The sequence below is a fragment of the Mauremys mutica genome, chromosome 1 (assembly GCF_020497125.1).
Source record: "Mauremys mutica isolate MM-2020 ecotype Southern chromosome 1, ASM2049712v1, whole genome shotgun sequence".
Taxonomy (NCBI): Eukaryota; Metazoa; Chordata; order Testudines; family Geoemydidae; genus Mauremys; species Mauremys mutica.
This window is the reverse complement of record NC_059072.1, coordinates 375,054,199-375,078,730: the sequence shown is the minus strand read 5'-3', so window position 1 is coordinate 375,078,730 and position 24,532 is coordinate 375,054,199. Positions and strand designations below refer to the sequence as shown.

At 63.6% G+C, this 24,532-nt stretch overlaps 1 protein-coding gene across 1 annotated transcript; it reads right to left on the bottom strand.

Annotated features, from left to right (window-relative positions):
- Window positions 1-1,702: 1,702 nt before the first annotated feature.
- LOC123375279 (NPC1-like intracellular cholesterol transporter 1) lies at window positions 1,703-23,002 on the bottom strand. Its single transcript, XM_045026019.1, has 19 exons — window positions 22,908-23,002; window positions 18,212-19,752; window positions 14,647-14,747; window positions 13,141-13,313; window positions 12,488-12,616; window positions 11,675-11,857; window positions 10,362-10,476; window positions 9,964-10,091; window positions 9,686-9,823; window positions 9,291-9,380; window positions 8,342-8,532; window positions 7,622-7,740; window positions 6,336-6,462; window positions 5,450-5,505; window positions 4,891-5,041; window positions 4,042-4,273; window positions 3,387-3,500; window positions 3,106-3,268; window positions 1,703-2,399 (listed from the first exon to the last, which is right to left on the bottom strand). Exons 1-19 carry the CDS (start codon window positions 22,959-22,961, stop codon window positions 2,230-2,232), a joined length of 3,975 nt encoding a protein of 1,324 aa, XP_044881954.1. The 5' UTR covers window positions 22,962-23,002; the 3' UTR covers window positions 1,703-2,229.
- Between the last annotated feature and the right edge of the window lie 1,530 nt (window positions 23,003-24,532).

Below are 24,532 nucleotides of genomic sequence, written 5' to 3'. Positions count from 1 at the left end.
TTACCCCCCACCCTTGTCCTGATTTTTCACACTTTCTGTCTGGGCACCCTACTGGAGCCGCTTTAGGTCAGCGGCATGAGGTCAGAGCTCAAACCCCTCCTGTACCCCACACCCCAACCCCCTGCCTGCACCTCACATCCCTTGTGCACCCAACCCCCTGCCCTGAGCCCCCTCGTATACCCCACATCCCTCCTGCACCCCAATCCTGAACCCCCTCATATACCCCACACCCCTCCTGCACCCCTGCCCTAAGCCCCCCATACACCCTGCACCCCTCCTGCACCCCAACCCCCTGCCCTGAGCCCACTCATACACCCCACTCCACTCCTACACCCCAACCCCCTGCCCTGAACCCCCTCGTACTCCCCACACCCCTCCTGCACCCCAACCCCTTACCCTGAGCCCCCTCATAGCCCCTGCACCCCTTCTGCACCCCAACCCCCTGCCCTGAGCCCCCTCGTACACCCCACACCCCTTCTGCACCCCAACCCCCTGCCCTGAGCCCCCTCGTATACCCCACATCCCTCCTGCACCCCAATCCTGAACCCCCTCATATACCCCACACCCCTCCTGCACCCCTGCCCTAAGCCCCGCATAGACCCCGCACCCCTCCTGCACCCCAACCCCCTGCCCTGAGCCCACTCATACACCCCACTCCACTCCTACACCCCAACCCCCTGCCCTGAACCCCCTCGTACTCCCCACACCCCTCCTGCACCCCAACCCCCTGCCCTGAGCCCCCTCGTACTCCCCACACCCCTCCTGCACCCCAACCCCTTACCCTGAGCCCCCTCATAGCCCCTGCACCCCTTCTGCACCCCAACCCCCTTCCCTGAGCCCCCTCGTACACCCCACACCCCTTCTGCACCCCAACCCCCTGCCCTGAGCCCCCTCATGCACCCTGCAGCCCTCCTCTGCCCCATCTCTTGCCCTGAGCCCCATCCTGCACACCGCACCTCCTCCCACACTCCATACTCCCTCCCGCACCCCAACCTCCTGCCCTGCATACAATTTCCCCACCCAGATATGGCCCTCAGCCCAAAAAGTTTGCCCACCCCTGTTCTAAAGGATTGGCAACAGTGTGATTGGTGGGTAAGATCTGACTTGTATATTGACCTGGGTCTGGGGCTCGGTCCTTTGGGATCAAGAGAACCTTTTTTCTTTTATTGGGGTGTTGGTTTTCATAACCATTCAACCCCATGACGAGTGTCACTGGTGGTGATACTGGGAAACTGGAGTGTCTAAGGGAATTGCTTGTGTGACTTGTGGTTAGTCAGTGGGGTGAGACCAAAGTCCTCTCTGTCTGGCTGGTTTGGTTTGCCTTAGTGTACAAAGGAACCCCAGCCTGGGGCTGTGACTGCCCTGCTCTGAGCAATCTGTCCTGAATTGGTACTCTCGGTTGGGTCCCACCAAGGGCAGCATCATTACAGCCCCTCAGTCTCTCCTGGTCTGGGTTTAGACTGGGTGAAAATTACTGGCCTGTGCTGAACAGGGGCTCTTCTGGCTCAAGAGTCAATGAAACAATTTCATCCCCAAGTGCTTAGCAGAGGCAGGAATCCTTTGCACTGAAAAGCAGCTGCCTCTGGGGTGGAGCGCAGCTGCTCTGCAGCAGCCTGCATCAGTGTGGGGTGGAGACGGAGAAACCCCGCACCGGGGTTTCCCGTTTGCAAGGTTAAATGTAGACAAAGGTAGAAGGGTGAGAACAAGGTTTAAATATAATTCAGGTAGTAAATTGTTATGTAAACACTGAGAGGCGGGTTCCACCCGGCCCCAGGGCCAGAATCTGCCTGGAATTAAACACAGCAAATCAGAGGCCCCAGACTTCTGGGGATCAGAGAGATGCAGGCCCCCCTAGCTCGGCCGGTCCTAGGGGCTGACAACTCGCTGGGCAAGGAAAGTGCATGCGCCCCCCTAGGGGCCCGAGTGACGGGGTGTCTTGCTGGGGCAGCACTGAGTGTGAGGAGACAGCGCCCCCTAGTGCCGAGCTAGGACGTCGAGGTCAGTGCTGGAGGTGGGGAACCCCAGCTCACTCCCTGCAGCACAGCACCCCCGGGCTCTGCCCTGGGGCTGGCACTGAGTGCGTGGGGGCCCTCCGAGGCAGTGGGGGGGGAGATTTGAAGATGCAAAGGGGGGGGGCTGTCCAGCAGCGGAACCCCCCGACCCGCATTGAGTCAGAGAGGAGTGACCCCCCGGCAGTAGCAGCAGCTCGGTGCCCCCTGACTCTGCCCCTCAGAGGCGGTGGGAGGCCATGGGGGGGTCTCCGGACCCCCGGCCCTTGCTCTGCTCTTCCTTGTCCTGGAAGCTGGGGTTCCTCGCGGTCAGACTACCCTCAGGGCTCCTCTTCTCCGGCTCCGGCTGCGGGGCCTCGGCCAGGGCTGCAGCAGGGCTGGGGCTGGGCCCTAGGGTACAGGAGGGGCAGGTTAGAGCCAGGTGGGATGGTGGGCGCCATGGCTAGGGGCATAACAGGCAGCTCCCCCCCGCCCCCTGCCAACCATGGTGCTCCCGTGCCCTGCCCCCTACCCCCCAGCTCCCACCTCTGGGGCAGGATCCCTGGGTGTCGGACTGCGTTCCTGAAGATTTGCTCCTCCATGGGGCTACATGAGGGGGTCCCTGGGGAGGAGGTTGGGGCTGGGGGGCGGCTCCCCTCAGAGATGGAGGACAGGGGCAAGGGGTGCTGGGGAAAGCCGGGGGCTGGTGGGCAGGCAGGGGCACTGGAAGGGTGGGCAAGCAGCGAGGGGTGACTGGGGTGCTGGAGGAGATGGGATGGGGGCAGCGAGGGGTGCGGGGGGCACTGGGGGGGATAGGTGAGCAGTGTGGGGGTGCAGGGGGGGCAGTGCGGGCGGCCGGGGGGCGGGTGCTGGGGGAAGCGGGCAGTGCAGGGTAGTGGGGCGGGTGCTGGGGGAGGTGGGCAGCCAGAGCGGACACTGGGGGAGGTGGGCAGTGCAGGGTAGTGGGGCGGGCGCTGGGGCAGGCAGGCAGTGCAATGTAGTGGGGTGGGCGCTGGGGAGGCGGGCAGCATGGGCAGGCGCTGGGGCAGGCGGGCAGCACTGGTAGGTGCTCGGGGAGGCGGGGAGCATGGGCGGCCAGGACGCAGGTGTCAGGCACCGAAGTAGCTGAGCAGCACAGGCAAGAAGACCAGGCCGTGCAGCAGGCCCAGCAGCGTGATAAGCAGGTTCAGGCGGAAGAAGAAGATCTGGATGAGCTGGGCCTTGGCGAATGCCAGCACCACGATGCCCGGCAGGTTGGTCATGGCCACGCCCGCGAAGACCTGCAGGGAAGGGGTTTGGTCAGAGATGGCCCCAGCCACCCCCACACTGTCCCTCCCTGCCTGGGGCTGACTGGCCCCTGACCCGCCCCCCCACCATGCCCTGCAGCCCCCCACTCACCGCGCTGCCCATGTTGATGGTGGCCTCCTTGGCCCTCTCCAGCCGAGTAGGCTGGGTGCTGACGGCAAAGGCCCGGGTCAGGTGGGACACGAACTCCACCGAGATGCCCACGGCCTACAAGGAGCGCAGGGCAGTTAGCGGAGCTGGGGCAGGCTCAAAGTGCCCCCGCAGCACTCTGTGGTCCCCAGCACCTGCACCGTCTGCCCACAGCACCCAAACCCCATGCCTGGGATCAGAGACCCCAGCCCGTGGGACACAGTGGCAGAGAGCAGCGAGGGGTCACTGGGCCTGCCGGGTAACGGGTTCTCCATGCAGCACTGAATCAAGGACCCACCTACCCACAAAGTCCTATCCCAGCATGCAATGGGCTTCGGAGCATCACAGCCATGCCCTCCCCTGCCTTGGCTGGGTCCTGTGGGCATCTGTGAATGGCAGCCTGGGGCAGGATTGGGGGATGCTGGGAAGCAGGCACCTGGGGCTGGAGGTTGGGTACGGGTTCTGGGCGGCTGGGGCTGGGAGTTGGGGGCCCAGGTCTAGGTGCCAGTGCTGGAGGCTGGGTGCCTGGGGCTGGGTGTCAAGGGCTGGGTGCTGGGTACCGGGGGCTGGAGGCTGGGTACTGGGTACCCAGAGCTGGGTGCCCGGGGCCAGCACGCACCGTCACCAGATTGATGAGGGAGATGGCATTGTAGCTGATGTCCCAGAGCGTCATGGCGCCCACGGTGTCCACCAGGATCATGATGATGGTGAGCAGGTTGATGAGGCCCGAGCGCAGGTCCATACCCAACAGCACGCAGCAGACGGCGAAGGTGGGCACCAGGCAGAGCGCCAGGTTGAAGAGCCCCTCATTGACGATGGTGAGGTACTGCTCGTAGAACACGTAGGTGACCCTGGGGGCCGGGCACAGTGTGAGACAGCAACGCCCCCCCCCCCCCAGAACCCTCCCTGCCTCACCCCTGGGACACGGGTCTGTGGACAGCCCCCCCCAGGACCCTTCCCTGCCTCCCCCCTGGGACACAGGCCCTTGGACAGCCCTCCCCCCCTCCGCCTCCACCTGGGATGCCCCCCCGGGACCCATTCCCCTGTGCCTGGGCCATGGCCCCCCAGGCTGCCCTTGCGACCCCCACCTGTGCCCCCGGGACCCTCCCCTGCCTTCCCCTGGAACACAGGTCCCTTCCACAGCCCCCCCCCCGGACTCACCCCCATGTGCCTGGGACATGGGCCCCTAGACGGGCCCCCAGGACCATTCCCCTCCCTGCCTCAGGGACATGGGCCCCATTGTGCTGCCCCTCTGTCCCTGCTCCCACTGGACTGGCCTCAGCCCCAATCTCTCCAGACATGGGCTCAACCAGGCTGCCCCCCACAGGGAACCCAATGGGCATCCCCTCCCCCTTCTCCTCATGGGACAAGGCAGTGACATCCTTATGGGAAACACCCCCCAGCGCGCCCCCCCGACCCCAGGAACCCCAGACGCCCCCTGACCCCTCCGTGCCATCTGCCCCCTCACGTATAAGGGAAGACCCGGAAGTTGGGGTCGGTGCCCGGCACCCGCCGCATGGAGTTGGTGATGTTGGTCGCCAGCGCCCGTGCCGCCCGCAGCGCGGCCGTGTACTCCTGGGAGTTAGTGAGGGGCGTGTGGTAGGCCATGAACCGCGAGGCTGGGGAGATGGGGGGTAAGACCACTGCCCCCTGGCTTGGAGAGCTCCCCTGGGACCCCCACCCTTTCCAGTGCTCCCCTCCCCCATATCCTGGGACCCCCTCCCCCACTATACCCTCCCAGTACCCTCCTCCCCTCCCCACCACCCACAATGCCTGGATCCTGCCTCCAGTGTGGTCCCACAGGGCCCCTTTATGCCCACTCTTTCCCCAGCATGCGACAGGCAATGGGGCCGGACCCCCAGCGCTGTGCGGCGTGGGAGGGCAGTGCGGTCCTGGCGCCCGCAGGGGGCAGAGTGCTGTGTGCCATTCCCCCCTCCCCTGGGGGCCAGGCCCTCCCCGCTCATCTCACTGCAGTGGGGGTCTCCCCTGTCCCTTGTGTGGGTGTCCCTAGCATGGCTGGCACTTACCCTGGATCTCACCGTCTGGGCCCAGCTTCACAGCAGTGTCGTAGGCTCCCAGCCCCCTGGCGGGGACAGGAGAGGGGTGGGTGAGAGCGGGACGGGGCAGGGTGAACCACCCCCGCTCCATGGGAAGCCCTCCCCCCACCTGAGTCTGCCGACAGTCTGAGCTGCCCGCTATGGGGCAGGGAGTGCCTGGAGAGGTCCCCAGCGGGGCAGATGTGGGGTCCCCATGTGAGGCAATGCTGGGCCTCAGGGTGCTGGCATGGGGCTCTGAGTCCAGCCCTATCAGCCAGGGTACGTGTGTCCTGCACTGCTAGTCAGGCTGACGACAGAGGGGTGGCTGGGGAGGTGCTGCTAGCTGGTCCCAGAAAGGGCAGGGGACCCCCACGCCCCGAGGTGGTGGCTTCCCAGGGCAGAATGCCCCTAGAATGGCAAACTGGGAGGGGGAGGGGTCAGTTGGAAACATTTCCCCACAGGTCAGGCCAGCGCTCATGGCCAGCACCCCTGGGTCCTGCCAGGAGCCTGTGCCCCGCCCACCCAGCACAGCCATGGGCACAGCTGAGGGCCTGGTGAGCCATAGGCCCCTGGGACAGTCAGATACTCTGTGTGTGTGTGTGAGAGACACCTCTGGCCAGCAGGGGGCGCTGTCTTTCGGACTCCCTCACCACCAGGGGGCGCTGCATGTGTGTATGTCTCACCTCTCACCAGCAGGGAGCACTGCGTGCATGTGTGTATGTCTCACCAGCAGGGGGCGCTGTGTGGGGGATGTGCTGCACCCCAGTCCCAGCCCCTGTGCCCGCAGGGCATGTTTACAGCCCCCAAGGACTGCCCCGTGCCTGGCCCCTCCCCCGCTGCTGTCCCAGCGCCAGGCCCTGCCCCTGCCAGCACCTACCCTTTGGGGCAGTTGAGGTTGGGCATGTCGTGCAGGAACCAAGGCAGGAAATGGTTGAACTGCTCCACGGAGGGGCGAATGACCTCGCTCAGGTCCCTCATGCAGCTGAACGGGCAGCTGGCGGTTGCTGTGGGGCAAGAGGCTGGCACGGTGAGGGGGCTGCAGGGCATGAATCCTGGGGCGAGGGGGCATGGGGGGCTCTGCTTACCCAGAGGAATTCCCAGGACGGATCAGACCTGGCTCTGCCCGGACCTGTCTCCTCTCCCACAGGGCCAGTCCCAGGGATGTGCCAGAGCCCCCATCCCATGGCTATTCTGGAATCACCGCCCCCCTGGAGCTGTTTCTCCCAGACCCCGTCAGGCCGGGGCCAGCTCATGGCCAGGGATGGGAGGGCTCAGATCCCTGCTGCTGCTTTATCCCCCCAGGGAGCTCCAACTGCTTTTGCTGCCCAGATCAATGCAGGGCTCTGCTCAGCTCTTGGCCTTGGAGATCTAGTGGCTGGGAGTTCCACAGGCTCCGCTGGATTGAAAACCAGCGGATTGTGCCCTTTATTGCTTGCGTCTGATGAAGTGAGCTGTAGCCCACGAAAGCTTATGCTCAAATAAATTTGTTAATCTCTAAGGTGCCACAAGTACTCCTGTTCTTTTTGCAGGATGAGCTGTGCACCCAGCCGTGCCCTTTGCCATCCCACTACGGCCAGACACCTCCCCCCACACCCCTTTGCCTCTCACTCCCACCCCCCAAACACACACTGATCAGAACTGAGTCTGGCAAGCGCTGGCAAAGTCACTTTCGGCTGAAACCAGCTTTCCAGTGTGGCTGGGGGGCTGGCCAGACCCCACTGACCCTACCAGCGAGCTCGCTGCCCCAGCCTGCCCCCATCAGGAGCTCACGCCGATCTGAGGGGAAATCCGGCTTTTCCGCCCTGCCCTAAACCCCTGGGGTTCTGGCCGGCCCCTGGCATTGGAATCGCCTGGCCGCGGCATTCAGCAGTGGCAGCCAGACGCCATTGGGGCACGCAGAGCCCTTCTGTCCGAGGTGTGGTCCTGTCTCGCTGAGGGGTGAGCCCTCTTCTCCAGCCCTCCCCCTCCCCAGACTGCAGGGACCCTGCCTTGCCCTGCCCCACAGGGGGCCCCCAGCCCATCTCTGACCCCTCTCACTGCAGTGACCACCTGCCCCTTTGGTTGGGGGGTCACAGTGCCACACCTGCCGGGGGAGCCCTTTCTGTGCCCAGCTCTGGGCAGCACTGTCAGGTTAACCCCCCCAGCCCTACGGGCGAGACCTACTGTTGGTGGACGGGCAGAACTGGCTGTCGCTGGAGCTGATGCGGCAGCATCTTGACAGCGGGTGGAGCCAGTCAATAAAGTCATCCACCCAGGACGAGGCAGGGATGGCCAGGTAGGATCTGCAAGAGGAGCAGGGGGTGGACTGTTAGACTCTGGGCAGTGAGGAGCCCTGCCTGCTGGGACGCAGTATGGAGGGGACCTGGCAGGGGGTTGCAGGCCTGGCTGTAGGGCACCACGGGCCCACCCGGGTCAGGCTAGGGACAGAGCTGGGCAGGAGGCGCTGTGTGGGCGGGGGAACCCGGGCTCAGATAATGACTTAGGTCCCAAGTGACCATTAGAGGTGCCCGTCTTTGTCCAAACAGCAAATCAACACAGCGGGGCGGCCAGAAGACACCCAGGGCTTGGGAGCGATGGCCTGCAAGCTGGGAGTGAGGGGCACCAGCAGAACTGCGGGGCAGGGGCATCGGGGCAGACCAAGGGGTCCTGGCAGAGCTGGAAGGGCAGGGGTGGCAGGTCAGAGCGAGGGCCCTGGCAGAGCTTGGGGGGCAGGGGTGTCAGGGCAGAGCGAAGGGCCCCACAGAGCCGGGGGCAGGGGCTGTGGGTCGGAGCAAGGGCCCCGCAGAGCCGGGGGGCAGGGGCTGTGGGTCGGAGCGAAGGCCTCGCAGAGCTGTGTGTGGCCCCATGGCTGGGTGCCCCTCTCGCAGTCCCAGGGGCACTCACACGTTGGGGAAGCTTGTGGCATACTGGATCTTCTGGGTCAGGGAGTTGTTGTCGCAGCCGGCGCTGGAGCAGACGCCGTTCATGCCGGGCCCGGTGGAGAAGTTGTAACCACCGGTGGTGACGAAGTAGGTGGGCAGGCCCACCATGAAGTATTGGTTCAGGTACTGGAAGTATTGCACCATGTAGGAGTCCTAAGGAGACACCACAGGACCCGTCATGCCAGCTCCCTGCCCCTGCCACCCGGGGGCGGGGGGGGTAGCTAGGTTGGCTCGGAGACTGTGCCCCACCCAGCCATGGCCTTATCCGCCATCATCTCCCCACCTCGCGCTGGCACCGACTTGGGCACGAGCCGTGACTAGCGTGTCGGCCCCCTCCACTGGCACCACAGAACAGAGGGCGGTGCCAAGAGTGGCCTGCCCTCCCAGGTGCCCCCAGCCTGGGCCACCCAGAGATGCCAGGCCAGAGCTCCCAGTGGGGCTGCAGCCCCAGGAACCTCCTGCCCCAGGGCAAGCTGATGTCTTTGAGCAGGAGATGGAGCAACCTCAGGGCTATGGGGCACCCCACACCTCCCTAGCCCCCGCCCAACCCACCGGGCGCCCGCCTCCAGCCAGCCTCCTCGGAGCCCAGCCCAGGGCAATGCCCCAAGGGGAGAGTGAGCCACGCACGGCTGGAACCCACCCAGGCGCCGAGGGCACGATGGGGAGGTGCCCAGATACCCTGGTGATGGGGCGGCAGAAAGGCCTGGGCAGAGCAGGACCAAGCTGCCCTGTTGGGGCTCCTGGGAAGCTGCCAACATGGCCGCGGTGGGGCGACTGCCCAACGGCCAAGGGGCATCAGGGCCAGGCAGCGCCTGGACGGGGCCCGCAGGCAGCCCAGGCTCCGGGCGCCCTGTGAGAGCCGCGCAGCCCGGGCAGACACTGGGCGCGTGTGAGGGGAGGGGGGTTCTTACCTTGGGCATCGCCAGCTCCTGGTCCAGCCCCACAGGCACCTGCAGCGCCAGGTAGATCCCAGCACAGAACATGAACAGGAAAAGCAGCATCTGGGGGGTAGGGGGGCACCGTTGTGAGGACAGCTCTACCGCCCCTCCCCCACCTCAGCCCCCTCCCCTCCCTGCTGCAGAGCACCCCAGCCCCAGCACAAGGGCCCAACCCCGCTTGCGTAGAGGATCCCCCACCCTGGCACCTGGGCCCCCTCCCCCAACCTTAGACCCAACACCCTACCTGCCCCTCTCCCGCCCTGGCACCTGGGCCCCCTCCCCCAACCTTAGACCCAACACCCTACCTGCCCCTTCCCTATCCTGGCACCTGGGCCCCCTCCCTTTCCCTCTCCCCCGCCCCCACTCACCACCAGGGCCCTGACGACACGGTTCAGCAGCACGGGGGTGTAGATGCGCCGCATGAAGGGGCGCAGCAGCCCCTCACTCCGCGCCGGGCACCCCGCCTTGCTCAGGCGGTGGCAGCAGCAGAGGTCGAGGCGGGCGGCCTGGGGGCAAAGGGAGCGTCAAATCTACCTGCTTGGTGCAGCTGGGGAATGGCCCCACCCCGTCCGTCCCGGTGCCCCCCCGGCAGATGCCCCTCCCCTCCTGCCCCCCAGCCCCATGCCCCCTGGTGGGCACCTCTCACCTCCTGCCTGCGAGCGTCGAGGGAGACCAGCGCCACGAACATGGACATCTGGAGCAGGAAGTCAAAGAGCACAGCCAGGGCGGCATTGAGAGCAAAGGTGCGAACCGCTGGCATCCGTGTCAGGGAGCCTGTGGACACGAGAGCTTGTGAGTGGAGCGGGGGTCCTTGTGCCCAGGGGGAGCAGCTCATGAGCGTGGGGGAGGGGTGCTGTGTGCACCTGGAGCTACCCTGGCCACACTGGCATTTCCCGGGCATGGGACCCGACGCCCCAGCCATGGCCTGGCGGCATGCCAGGAGGGTCACAAGCAGCCATGGTGCTGGGCACCCCCAGGTGCCCCATACCTGGGCCCAGCCCTCTCCCAGCTCAGGCCCCCTTGTCCTGCGCCACCGGCACTCACCCAGGAAGAAGCAGGTGGCCTCGGAGAAGCTGCACAGGAGCATGCTGGGTGCCACAGTGCCCAGCACCCGCCCGATATGCTGCTCGCGCCGCTCGCCCGGCTCCCGCACCGACCTCTGCAAAGCACCCACCAGGGTGAGAGGAGGGGCTGGGCGATACCCCCCAACTGCCCCACCCTGCCGGGGGCACCCCCACCCGGCCCCCTGCCCTCCCATTGCCCTGCCAGGGCCACCTCCACCCAGCCTGCTGCCCCCCAACTGCCTTGCCCTGCTGGGGCCCAACGAGCCCCCCCACTGTTGTGCTGCCCCCCCACTCAGCCTGCTGCCCCCAAACTGCCTGGCTCCGCTGGGGGCAGCCCTACCCGGCTCCCTGCCTGCCAGGGGCACCTCACCTGGCCGCCTGCCCCCCAACCGCCCCACCCTGCCGGGGTACCCCCAACTGGCCACCTGCCCCTCAATTGCCCTGCCAGGGGCACCCACACCCAGCCTGCTGCCCCCTACCTGCCCTGCCCTGGATGGGGCACACCCCTTGCCTATTGCCCCTCCGCCATGTCCTGCTAGTGGACCCCCCAACAGCCTGGTTTTCTTCCTTTCATCACTTGCTCCCACAGCCAGACAGGGTTGATTCCCCACACCCCTGCTGCTGTGGGAAGGGCCCCTCTGACCCCCACGTTCATGAGTGTCAGACCCTGACCCCAGCCCCCTCAGCTGGGCTCCAGTGCGACACCCCAGCCCATGACCTATGGGATGTTCCCCAGCGGGCCCCAGGAGCCAATGGGATGCTGCCCAGTAGGATGTGCCAGGAGAAGACACTGCCCTGGGGTGTGGGGGATAGAAGGGATTCTGCGGGGGGCAGGGGCGGCTCTAGGCACCAGCAAAACAAGCTGGTGCCTAGGGCGGCAAAATGTAGGGGGCGTCCTCTGCCGCCGGGGAGGGCGGGAGGCTGGGCCGGCGGACCTGCCGCAGTCATGCCTGTGGGAGGTCCACCGGAGCTCCGGGACGAGTGGACCTGCCGCAGGCATGACTGCGGAGGGGGCGCTCGTCCCGCGGCTCTGGTTGAGCTCCCGCAGGCATGCCTGCGGCAGGTCAACCGGAGCCGCGGGAAGAGGGGACCCGCCGCAGGACCGGGGAAGGGCGGCGCAGCGCACCGCGCTGCTTGGGGCAGCCTGATTTCTAGAGCCGCCCCTGGCGGGGGGCTGGGCATTCTGGGAGGGCTGGGTACTCCAGGGGGCCTGGGCTGGGTGTTCTGGGGGGCTGGGTACTCCGTGGGGGGCTGGGCTGGGTGTTGGGGGGGGGCCTGGGTGCCCCGGCTCACCTGGTATTCCAGCACAAAGATGAAGATGTTGTCAGCGCCCACAGCCAGCACAAGGAAGGGAACCACCTCGATGATGACGAGGGAGGAGGGCAGCCCCACGTAGGCATAGAAGCCCATGGAGGAGAACACGGCGCCCAGCACCACCAGGATCCCGCCCAGGCCCAGCGTCACCTTGGAGTCCACCTGCAGGGGGCAGCGCGGTGAGTCAGGGCGGCTGGCACCCGCGGGGGGCGGGGCCTCTTGGGACTGATGGAGAGTCTGGGGGAGATGCTACAGAGACCTTATAGGGGTTGCGGGGAGCGGGCTGTGGGGCTCGGCCAGGCTATGGGCAGGCTATGGGCCTGGGGCTGTGCATGGCAGTGCCAGGGGCCGGTTGTGGGGTTAGTGGGTGGCGCTCTCCCCTGGCGCTCAGGGCAGGCTATGGGGCTGAGGTTGTGGGTGGCAAAGCCAGGGGGCGCTGGGCTGTGGGGCGGGCGAGCCGGGGCTCTGCAGAGGTGCAGGGTACATGCAGTGGACCTGGTCGTTCTGTGGTGGCTGGTTGAGTCTGTTCCAAGCTGGGCAAAGGACCCAACCGGCTCTAGAGACTGAGGGTCCCCAACAGGCAGCCCCAGCCCCGCACTCTGCAGGGAGAGGGCAGCCCCCTCTCCAGGGCCCGCTCAGCCCCAGGGGGTGCCAGCGAGGGGTGGGCGAAGGGCTGCTTGGCTACTAGAGACTGGCATGAGACAGGCCAGCAGACAGGCACTGCCCCCACCCCAGTCCCCTGCTTCCCAAAGCAAGCCCCATAGCCTCCCGCCAGCCCCGCTGCCCCCGTACCAGGATGCGCCTGCAGCTGGAGTACTCGCCCAGGGCCAGCGCGATGTAGAGGAAGATCACCAGGTAGCTGATGGCAAAGATGGGGATGTCCTCGGCCGTGGTGCGGTTAATCTCGTCCTCCAGGGAGCGCTGTGGGGGCCGGGGGTTAGATACAGGCAGTGCCACATGGGGCAGGGGCAGCGCCTGCTTCCCGCTGCCACTGGCTGGAACTGTGCCCGCTGGAGCCAAGAGCTGTGCCCAGGGGCCTCCTATGGGGCTAGAGGGCTGGGCTGTGCCCTCTATTTGCCCTTGCCCTGATTGTGGCTGTCCCTCCTCCATCCCTTCCTGCTGTCCCCCCTCTCCTCCCAGCCCCAGTCTGGCATCAGGAAATGCCCCGTGTCTGTCACCGTCTCCCACGCATATGCCCCCAAACCAGAGCTTGCCCACTGTGCCAGCAGCAGAGGCTCATCGTTGGCCTTTAATGGGGCAAGGAGAGGGGGCGACAGGATGGTGGGAGTCACTCCGAGCTGGGGGCTGCTCCGGGCTGTGCAGTGTTGGGGGTCCCGGCTCCAGAGAGCAATGGGGGCTGAACAGCCCTGAGCCATAAGAGAGTTCTTTGAGCCCCCATCGTGCAGGGCTGGCCCCCAGCCGGGTCTCTGTGATGGCCCCGGTACCTCGGCCATGTAGGCGACGGTGTAGGTGTGGGCGTGGGTCCGCTGGAACTCCCCCACCACCTGCAGGAAGCGCTGCTCCCACAGCAGCACCCAGGCGTAGCGCGGGTCGCTGCGCAGGTAGTTGTTCAGCGAGAAGGTGAGGATCAGTGCCTGGGCCTCCGAATAATCTTCACCTGGTGCAGGGAGGGCATTGAGAGCCAGCAGGCACAGACATCCCCCTCTTCCCGCCAGCCCCTGGCAGCCAGCCTCCTGCCCCCGCCCAAGGCAGCACCCAGTCCACAGGAAGGGAGCGGGTCTGATGAGGGAGATCGTAAATATCCACTTTGCCACCCCGCCCCTCCTGGGCACCTTCCAGCTCAGGATCGAGGGCCACTTCCCGAATACCAGCCCCCGGGATCAGTGCGGGAGTGGCATGGGGCCTTCCACCATCACTGACAGGCAGCCACCTCTGGGCTGCAACGCGGTAGCTGGCTAACCCCGCACCGCAACGCCTGCTGACCGTTTAGGACAGGACGTGACAGTTCTGTACACAGCTGATACTGCCACAGGGTGGAGCGAGGTCAGGGAGGCAGGCTGGAGTCCCTGGAGCACTAGCCAGGATCCTTAGCACAGGGTCCTGGGATCTCGAATGGCCCCAAGCAGCCAGGGCCTCAGTTCCTGTCTCCTCTTCCAGACAGGACCTCCAGGAGCATAGCGCCCCCACTGGCCTGAACCAGCTAAGTCATGTGCCAGGGGCTGGGGACTTCTCACCCAGATGCCGGGAGCCCCGCAGGGCCGATACTTCAGAGCAGACCTGGAGTCACCCTGGCTTGACGGGCACAATCCCCGCTCGGTCCCACCAGGCCAGATGCAGGCAAGCAGCTCCATGGCTCCCTGCTGCCCCCCATGTCAGCCCCACCACCAGCTACCCCATGATCCAGCCCTCAAACAGGGTGCCCTCTAGGCTCAGCCCTCTCCTGCCCATTCTTTCTGCAGCCCAGCTCTGTCTGGACCTTGGCCCCTCAGCGGCTGGCACTGCCACTGCTCAGACCTGCCCCGCTCGGACACTGCTGCTCCTCTCTTTGCCTCACACCTTCTTCGGCGCATCAGACACCCGCCGCTGGTCTTCTCTCACTAGGTCCCGCTTGGTTGTCTCCACCCTGCCCATCGCCTCTCCTGCGCTGGCAAGCCCCGCTGTGCTTTGCCAGTCGTGCCAGCTGGCACCACTCATGTGGTACATGCCCAACAAATACCACTGGGCACCGGCTGCCCCTCACGCTGGGGAGAAGCTCCCTGCAAACATCCCCAGAGCTGCCTCGTTATCCACCTTTCAGCTCCTCTGTCACTGTGCCCCGGCCGCGGTGCCAGGCTGCTGGGGCACTGTGCCCAACACCCACCAGGCCGACTCACCACATGCTCCCCTTGTGCCCCCCTCCCCTACGGAGCTGTGAGCCGGTGGAGGAGGAGGGCGGTCGCTGCCTGTGAAGCCGCGGGGCTGGGTACCCGCCTGGCGCTGGTGCCCCTTACCTGTGTAGCCACCCACAGCCAGGAAGGGGAAGACGGGCGCGCCGTAGTCGGCCATGCAGCTCAGCTGCAGGTTGGTGATGTCCTTGAAGGAGAGAGGCGAGCTGGGGAGGCAAAAGGAGTGAGTGAGGGCAGGATGCCTGCCAGGGGCGCTGCGGGGCCCCTGTGCCCTGGTCCTCCTGGTGCCACGGACCCATTGGCTCTGCGGCACTGTGCCCGCGCACAGCGCTCTGCGAGCAGCAGCCTGTGCCAGGAGCTCCCCTTAGGGACGGACCCAGGGTGGCGGCAGAGAGAAGGGGGGCTGGAGGCAGACCGCAGGGCGGGGAGGGGAACTGCGAAGCGGAAGGGTGGAGAGATCAGAGATGGAGGAAGCCAGTGACAGGGCAGGAGCTGGCAGTGGGCATGGCAGGGGCATCAGGAGAGGACGGTCGGCCGCCTCTAACCACCCCCATCTCCAGCCTTTCTGCAGGGCGCGCCCAGCATGGCAGAGCTACTGCCCCACAGGGAGCTCCCCACCCCAGGGCTGAGCCGCAGCCCGTCCCCCACGGCCCTCCAGGGAGAGACCCCTGTTGTAGATCCAGAGCCTCCCAGCACACATCCCAGCAAGGAGCCCCCTAGAGCCACCCTGTAAGGAAGTGGGAATTTTTGGTAGTATTTTTGTGGTGCATACCTGTGACTCAGTTTCCCCCGTACTTTTCATGGCAACCCCATGGGGGCGAAAGAGTTGTCTGCCCTTGGGGCTGGGCAGGAGCCGGGGAGGTGGGAGTGGCCAAGGCTGACCCAGGTCTATGGGAAATCCAGGCAGGGAGCGGTGTGTAACAGGCAGGGGCGGCTCTACGTTTTTGGCCGCCCCAAGCAGTCATGCGCGGGAGGCGCCCCGGAGCCTCGGGAGCAGCGGACCTCCCGCGGGCATGACTGCAGAGGGACCGCTGGTCCCGCGTGGCTCGGCTGGACCTCCCGCGGCTGTGGACGGTTCGCGGGTCCGGCGGCTCCGCTTGAGCTGCCGCAGTCATGCCTGCGGCAGGTCCGGTCCTCCCGGGGCTCCGGTGGACCTCCCGCAGCCATGACTGCGGCAGGTCCGCCGGCCCAGCCTGCCGCCCCCCCCCCCCGCCGGCAGGGAACGCCCCCTACATTTTGCCGCCCTAGGCACCAGCTTGTTTTGCTGGTGCCTAGAGCCGCCCCTGGTAACAGGCCCAGGGCTGGAGGGGGCAAGGGGAGGGTTCCCCCAGCTCTCACCAGGGATGCTGAGCAGAGGCAGCTGGAGAACAAAGCCCGAGGGGCCTGGGCTGGGGATACATATCCGGCTTCGGGGACAGGCAATGGGGCAGCGAGGCAGAGCCTGGCAGGCGCCCTTGGCCACGTGGCTGGGGGGCACCGGCTTGGCCAGCACCACGTCTCTGTGCTGGTCTGCGCCCAGCTGACCAATAAACCCTGCTCTGCTGGGACAGGCTGCCGGGGGTCCCTGCACATCCGGCTGGCTCAGTCGCGCTCCCGGGCAGAGCTCCGGGTGCGACGCAGGAGGGCTGGGATGCCATGGCCCACCCTGAAGGAAGAGGGGGACCCCTGGGGGCTGGCAAGCTGAAGGGGTCCCCGGGGCTGTTTAAAAGCCAGGGTGCACCCATGATAACCCCCTTGTCCCCAACATCGGTCCAGCTACCCCCACTGCCATTGCCAGGCCGGTGTCCCCCACCAGCGCTAGCCCAGTCTGCACCACCAGTCCCAGGCCGCCCTCGTCCAGGCCCCATTGCTCCCTCCCCCAGATGACTGGCTCGAGCGCCCTGGAACACCGCCATGCTCCCTGGGGACCTGGTGCCATTACACGCCTTTCCTCTGGGTGGGCACCAGGGGGCGATAGGCAGTGGCACTGCTGGACTCTCTCCCCCCAAGTGCCCAGCCACACTGGGCATTTGTGATGTGGCTATTGGCTTGGGAAGTAACCATGTCCCCATGGAAACCAGATGCCACGGCAATGCCAGCCTCAGGACCTAGTGCTCGGTGCCTGAGCACAACAGCAAGGAGAGCAGCACCTGGACCAGCCTGGCAGCAAATGCCGGCCTGACGGCCCCCGGTATGGACCCCACGGGGGAGGGGATTGACTAAGCCAATCCAGGTGACTCCCAGCATCAGACAAGTGGGAATTTTTGGTAGTATTTTTATGAAGCCTATGTGTGCCTCAGTTTCCCCTGTATGCTGTGAGAGGAAGGGCTGTGTGCTCTCTGGCAGGCTACGACACAGGTGTGAATGGCTCCTAGCTGTCTGGGGCCTTCGGTTCCACATCAGTGGAGCTCTGGAGAAGAGCACGCAAATCCAATTGCCCGGGCATGGAGCCCCAGAGAGCAGCACTGCCCGCCTCTCCCAGGGGCTGAGCCGCAGCTCAGGGAGCTCAAAGTGGGCTGTGGGAAGCAGTTGGGGCACCTGACCTGAGACAAAGGGTGGTCAGAGGGATGGGGCTGAGGGCTCTGGGCTAACCAGGATGGACAGGGCTGGATCTTTCTTTTCTCTGGGCTACCAAAGGCCTCCCTGTGCTGTGTCCAGCCGAGTGCCCACGCTGACTGGGTGTCCCTGCAGAGGCTGGTGGAGGGGCGTGTGCTGTTCCCCGAGATCGTCCCAGTCTCCCTCAGGGGCTGCCTGGGTGGGACTCACTGAGCGGAGCTCATGGTGGGAAGCTCGGGGGCTGACAGCCTAAGATGTGGTGAAGCTGCAGGGCTTGTCCTGGTGGAACAGCGAGACCGCCGGGGGTCTGGCTCACTGAAGGGGGCCTCCCAGAGACGGTGCCACAGCTGGGGCCATGGCCCCGGTCCTGGGGATCCGTGAGACTAGGATGTCAGGGAGCTTCCTCCCGGCCGGGGATGGACTGGGAAAGGAGAGAGGCACTGAAGAGCCGACACTGAACTGTCACTGGATTGACTGTGGCGTCTGACACTTTGCCGAACTCGGCAGCGCTGTAAGCACAAGAGGCGGCCAGACAGAGACATTAAAGCCAGAATAACGAAGCCAGACATGATTTGCAACCCAAACCAAATGCCAGGTGCTGGGCCCAGCTGCCTAGGACAAATCCACACTAGCAGACGGCCAGCAAAGCTCCCAAACGCAGAACCCGGGGGGAGGATGAAAAGGAAAGTGATGGGCCAGGAAATGCTGGGTGAAAACAGAGGTGGTAGAACATGTGTGGAGGGAAGAGCTGAGCCAGGGAACGAGGCAGGAGCTGGGCCGGAATCCCGAGGCCGACAGGGGACGGGGCGGACCAAGGAGGGCTTGGAAACGCACGAGAGAAGCAGAGTGGAAAGCGATCAGTCCTGCTCCAGAAGGAAAAGGCCACAGATAGGAGGCTGGGGGGGACATGGAATAAAGGGGCATCAGTCAAGTCCAAGTCTCTACAGACCATTAGCGGGTATGGAACCACGACCTTCTGTGTTGACTCCTACCTCCTGAGCCAAAGGGGAGAGCTGTGGGGGGAGCCCAGGGCTGGGCTAGCGGGGGGCTGCAGGTTGGGAATGAGGGGCATTGGTAGAGCTGTGTGGGAAGTGTGCACGCCCCCTGTTCTCCCACACCGGGGCCTGGCACTTACTTGACGCAGTAGAGGAAGTGGTCTTTCCAGTCCACCATGCCCGTCTGGCCCCCCTGCGTCTGGCTGGCCGTCATCTCCAGGCGGGTGCGGTTGTTCTGGAAGTACTGCGCCAGGCTGTTGACACAGCAGTCGGTGGCGCTGGTGTTGTTGGGGTTCAGGGGGGCGTAGCAGACGTCCTTGAGCGTCACGTTCCTGCCATCCTTCTCCGACCAGACCTCGATCTCCTGCAGCCGCGTCTGCAGCTCCAGCAGGTCCAGCAGGACAGCCATGGAGAGGATCCCACTGAAGTTCTTCTTGCCTAGGAGGAGGGAGTCGTAGGTGTAGCTGGGGAGGCCCTTGGCAGTGAGGATCACCTGGTTGGTCCTGAAGAAGGGCCCGAAGTTCTGGTCGTAGAAGTCCTTCTCCTGCCGGGCCTGGCTGTCGGGCGAGGACCAGAGCTCCACGGGGTCGGTGGTGAGCTGGATAAAGACCATCCCGCAGGAGAGTCCTATCACCACCACGGCTGAAACCAAGATGACCGAGACTGGGTGGGAAGCCACCATGGTGCCCCATCTCCTGAACATCTCCCCCAGGACGCGGTGGGTGGCCTGGCTGAGCCTCTCCGAGCGTGTCATCCGGTCCCTCTGGTGCTGCCGCCCCTTGCCGCTGGCCTGCCTGGATCTGGAGACGCAGCGCCACACCAGGAAGGCCCCGAAGAGCACGGTCAGCAGGCAGAAGAGCAGACAGCACACAAACAAGACCCCGTCTAGGCTGCCCACCTTGAAGGGCGGGGGCTGGGGCGTGGGGGCGGGGATCTGTGGGCAGGACTCGGCACAGTCCAGGCAGGAGCACGGCTCCCCGTCGGCACTGACGGCCTCACCACAGCGCCAAGTCTTGCCGTTGAGCGGCACGATGCCCTCCCCAACGGCACCATTGGCGGGCACCAGCTGGAAGTCGATATCCAGCGGGGCCAGCCCGTTGCTGCTGTCCCCCTGGAAGTCCAGCCAGCGCTGGCTGGTGCACAGGGTGGCACCGTACTTGCCGCACATGGCAGCGATGGCGTAGCCACCAGTGGCAGGGATCCGGACGCCCTTGCAGGAGTTGTAGGACTGGTCAGCGAAGCTCTGGTTGTAGAAGCACTGGTACTCCAGCACGCCCACCTGGCGCGTGCCCAGGATGGTGGTGCGGTTGAAGAAGCGAGTGACGTTGGTGAAGAGGCTCTGGTTGGGGCTGCAGATGTTCTGGCAGTAGACGTTGGCAAAGTTCTCAGAGCAGGCGGGGCAGCGGGTCAGGACGGCCTGGGAGATGGCCAGGCTGAGCTGCAGGGCCACCAGCTGGTTGTAGGAGCAGCAGGCGTACGTGGTGTTCTCGCCCGTGTACAGCTGGGGGCACACCTCCTTCAGCTTGCTGAGGGTGGCGTCTTTGAGCAGCCGGGCCGGTGTGTTGGAGAGGCAGGGCACCGGCGACCACAGCAGGCTCACGTTGATCTCGGGGTTCCGCCCGCACTCGCCGTAGTAGGAGCAGTACCCGGCTTGGTGGATTCCTGTCAGCGCCGCTGTAGCCTGTCCCCACAGGAGAGAAAGGAGACGGGTTACCAGCAGCACGGCTGGGGAGCTGGGAGTCACTGGGGATGGGACCCACCCTAAGCCTCCAGCCCCACAACCCAGGGACACCCCAGTGCAAGACTGACCCTTACGACCCAACCCCCAACCTGGGGGCACCTCCAGTGTGAGCCAACCACCTGCACCCCAACACCCAACTCGGGGACACCCCCAGGGTGAGCCAACCACCTGCACCCCAACCCCCAACTTGGGGCTACCCCCAGTGCAAGACTGACCCCCCTGACCCAACCCGGGGACACCCCAGTGTGAGCCGACCACCTGCACCCTGACCCCCAACCCAGAAACCCTCCCAGTGGGAGACCGACCCCCCCACCCTGACCCCCAACGTGTGACTCTGACCCAGTGCCTTGACAGCACCACATGACCCCTCCTAGAGTGCGACTGACCCCCAACCGCACAACCCCCAACCTAATGAGACCATCCTCCTCACCCCAACTCCCAACACTGTGATCCCCCCGCCCAGCATGAGCTCAGCACCAGGCCCTGCACCTGCCTTGCCCTCCCACCCCGCTGAGAGCTTTCACACCGCCTGGCCAGCTGCTCCCAGCGCCCCCTATTTCCAAACTGCCTCTGAATTCTTTTCAACCCCCTCAAGATTGTTTTTTGACCCAACATCTTTCTGAACTTTAAAATGGGGAATTTTCCAGATCAAGCGAGTATGAGTTTGGAAAACTGTCGGGTGCCCGAGCTGACCAATCAAACTGGCAGCGGCCCCACTGTGCCCAGCCCTGGACCTGCGGCAGGATTCGGGGGGAGCTAGGAGCTGGCCCTGGCAAGGTGCTTAATGACTTCTTTGTTTCGGTTTTCACCAAGAAGATTGGTGGTGATTGGACGTCTAGCACAGTGAATGCCAGTGAAAATGACATAGGATAAGAGGCTAAAACAGGGAAAGAACAAGTTAAAAATTATTTAGACAAATTAGATGTCTTCAAGCCACCAGGGCCTGATGAAATGCATCCTAGAATACTCAAGGAGCTGCCTGAGGAGATATCTGAGCCATTAGTGATTATCTTTGAAAACTCATGGAAGACAGGAGAGATTTCAGAGGACTGGAAAAGGGCAAATATAGTGTCAATCTATAAAAAAGGAAACAAGGAGAACCTGGGGAATTACAGACCAGTCAGCTTAACTTCTGTACCCAGAAAGATAATGGAGCAATTAATTAAACAATCAATTTTTAAATATCTAGAAGATAATGAGGTGATAAGTAACAGTCAGCATGAATCTGCCAAGAACAAATCATGTCAAACCAACCTGATAGCTTTCTTTGTCAGGGTAACAAGCCTTGTGGATATGGGGGAAGTGGTAGACATGGTATATTTTGACTTTAGTAAGGCTTTTGATATTATCTCACATGGCCTTCTCATAAACAAACTAGGGAAATGCAGCCTAGATGGAGCTACTATAAGGTGGGAGCATCACTGGTTGGAAAACCGTTCCCGGAGAGTAGTTAGTGGTTCACAGTCCGGATGGAAGGGCATAACCAGTGGGGTCCCACGGGGATTGGATCTGGGTCCGGTTCTGTTCAATATCTTCACCAATGATTTAGATAATGGCACAGACAGTACACTTATAAAGTTTGCAGACGATACCAAGCTGGGCGGGGTTGCAAGTGCTTTGAAGGATAGGATTAAAATTCAAAATGATCTGGACAAACTGGAGAAATGGTCTGAAGTAACTAGGATGAAATGAAATAAGGACAAATGCGAAGTGCTCCACTTAGGAAGGAACAATCAGTTGCACACACACAAAATGGGCAATGACTGCCTAGGAAGGAGTCCTGTGGAAAGGGATCTGGGGGTCAGAGTGGATCACAAGCTAAATATGAGTCAACAGTGTAACGCTGCTGCAAAAAAAGCGAACATCATTCTGGGCTGGATTAGCAGGAATGTTGTAAGCAAGACACGAGAAGTAATTCTTCCGCTCTACTCCATGCTGACTAGGTCTCAACTGGAGTATTGTGTCTAGTTCTGGGTGCCACATTCCAGGAAAGATGTGGACAAATTAGAGAAAGTCCAGAGAAGAGCAACAAAAATGATTAAAGGTCTAGAAAACATGACCTATGAGGGAAGATTGAAAAAATTGGGTTTGTTTAGTCTGGAGAAGAGAAGACTGACAGGTGACATGATAACAGTTTTCAGTTACATGAAAGGTTGTTTCAAGGAGGAGGGAGAAAAATTGTTTTTCTTAACCTCTGAGGACAGGACAAGAAGCAATGGGCTTAAATTGCAGCAAGGGCAGTTTAGGTTGGACATTAGGCAAAAGTTCCTAACTGTCAGGGTGGTTGAGTGCTTGAATAAATTGCCCAGGGAGGTTGTGGAGTCTCCATCACTGGAGATTTTTAGGAGCAGGTTAGACAAACACCTGTCAGGGATGGTCTAGATAATACTTAGTCCTGCCATGAGGCAGGGGACTGGACTAGATGACCTCTCGGGGGCCCTTCCAGTCCTAGCATTCTATGAATGCACCCCCCCACACATGAATGCACCTGCCCACAAACATCCTCGCCGATGCCAGCGTGAGTCCCACCCAGTGCTGGGGACAATGCCAGTCCCACCAGCCCAGAAACTGGGCACCCCTTAACCACGGAGCAGGGACAGCCGGCTGAGCTGCCCCTCCGCACAGCACCCTCGCCATTGCGGTCGGAGAGATCCCCACTGGGGGCAGAGGCAGGCATCTTCGGCCAGCGGGGCTGTGATCACCCCCTGCCCACGGACTATGGGCTCAGACCCCTGCGTAGGGACCCCTCAACTCCATCAGACCTTTGGACACTGAAAGCGTTGGCCGGATCGGGGCCAGTGCCCCCTAGAGGGGAAAGGCCCCGTGTTCCCTCCCCTGCCCCCCCCCGAGCCAGCCAGTCCCTGCCCTGGGGGTGGATCGGAGCCTGCCCACTCCCTGCCCATCCTTGAAGCTGTCCCAGACTGGCACAATCACCCTGTTTTTGGAAGAGACGATGCCAGCCCAGCCCAGTTCCCTGGGTGGCTCCAGGAGGCCTCCAGCAGCTGTTCTGTATAAGGGTCCCCTGCCCTCCCCACACTCCCCAGACCCCGCCAAACAGCTGGGGCAGTGACTGGCCATGCCCAGGACTCACTCACCAGGCCCAGGGTGGCGCTGAGCAGCACCAGGGTGAGCGGGAAGCGGCCCAGCATCCTCTCAGTGTCGCCAGCCCTGGAGGAGCAGATGGCAGTGGGAGCCCAGGGCCAGGTCTGCCCCACCCCCACAGGCCCTGCATTAATGCAACTACTGCCTGCTATTAGCCCGGCTGGCCTGATGTCCAGGAAGCCAATCAGACTGCACCACAGCCGTAAATCCCTTGGATCATTAACTTGGGGGCAGGCCGTCTGGGTCCACAGGAGCTGCTGTTACACATATTCTAATGGGGATTTTTTGGAGGGGGCGGGGAGTGTCTTTAAAACAAACAAACTGAAAACTAGAAATCCCAGCATGTGGGGTCATGTTGACACCCCTCTGGGTCAACAGCCGAGCTGCACCCTTCAGATCTCCGCCACCTGAGCTACTGCAGAAAGTGACAGCAGTAGTAGGTTGTCATCCTCTGCATGGACCAGCACTAGCAGGGGACGGGACAAACACTCTGCCAGGGGGTTCATGGGTTTTTCTGACAGCAGAGGAAGGGTGAGACTCAGGACTCCTGGGTTCCATGCCAGGCTCTGGAGGGGAGCATCTGTAGTGGGCACAGACACTTCTGCCCGTTTCTCCCAGAACAGATTTGACCCTCACTGCCCCACCCCCTCTAACTTGTCCTCGGCCCAGTCCTGTCTCCCCTGCCCCGCCCGGCTCCACGTCCCAGACCCAGTCTTCCCCGTCCATCCAGCCACCCTCATAGGGGGAAGCCCCACAGTCACATCATACTGACCAGCACAAGGACTCCTCGGGCAGCAACTGTCCTCTGCGTTTCGCGGTCTCTACATAGGTTTGAGAATCAGGCCATGCTGCCTCCTTTCCAGCCAGCTGCATCATCGAACCACCTCCCCCCCCACCAGGCGCCCCCCTGCAAAACTTGCTCTGGGGATCCCTCCACTCATCCGCCCCAGCTGTCCTGTCCCAACACACGTTGGCGGCTGCTCATCTTGCCGACCCCAGGGGTATCTCCGGGGATACTGCAGGTTTGGGTGATGAGTGTTGCGTTAGTTGTGCGTGAGGTGCAGCTAATGTGCAGCAATCACCGGGAGTGTGCCAGTTCCCAGGCAGAGAGCCTCTTCGTTAGCGCCCTGCCTCACTGCTCCCCTCCCGTCCCAGACTCCTTGTCCCAATCTGCACAGGAGAGCCAGGCTCCCGGCCTGCCCTCACGCTGGCCACTACCCAGGGCCAGTTCCAGGCACCAGCCAAGCAAGCTCGTGCTTGGGGCGGCAGATTCTACGGGGCGGCTTCCGCCCAATCCTAGGGCAGCACGGCTGCTTTTTTGTTTTGTTTTGTTCGCCAATCCGGCCGCCCTGTAGGGGGCGGCGGTGCGGAGGAGGGGAGTGCCCTGCTGGGAGTGGGCTGAGCGCTCCGTCTGCCCCAGCCGGTGCCAGGTCTGCAAGCCTGTCAGGGCAGCCCGCGTCCTTCCCTCCCCGCCGACCGGATCGGTGCGGAGCCTGCCCGGTAGGCGGCGGTCGAGGCCGCGTGGCGAGCGCCCCACTGAAGCCCTGGCTGCCCCCCTTCTCTCTCTCCCCCTGCTCCCACCCCCTCCCACGTCTGCAGTGCAGGGAGTCCCCCTGCA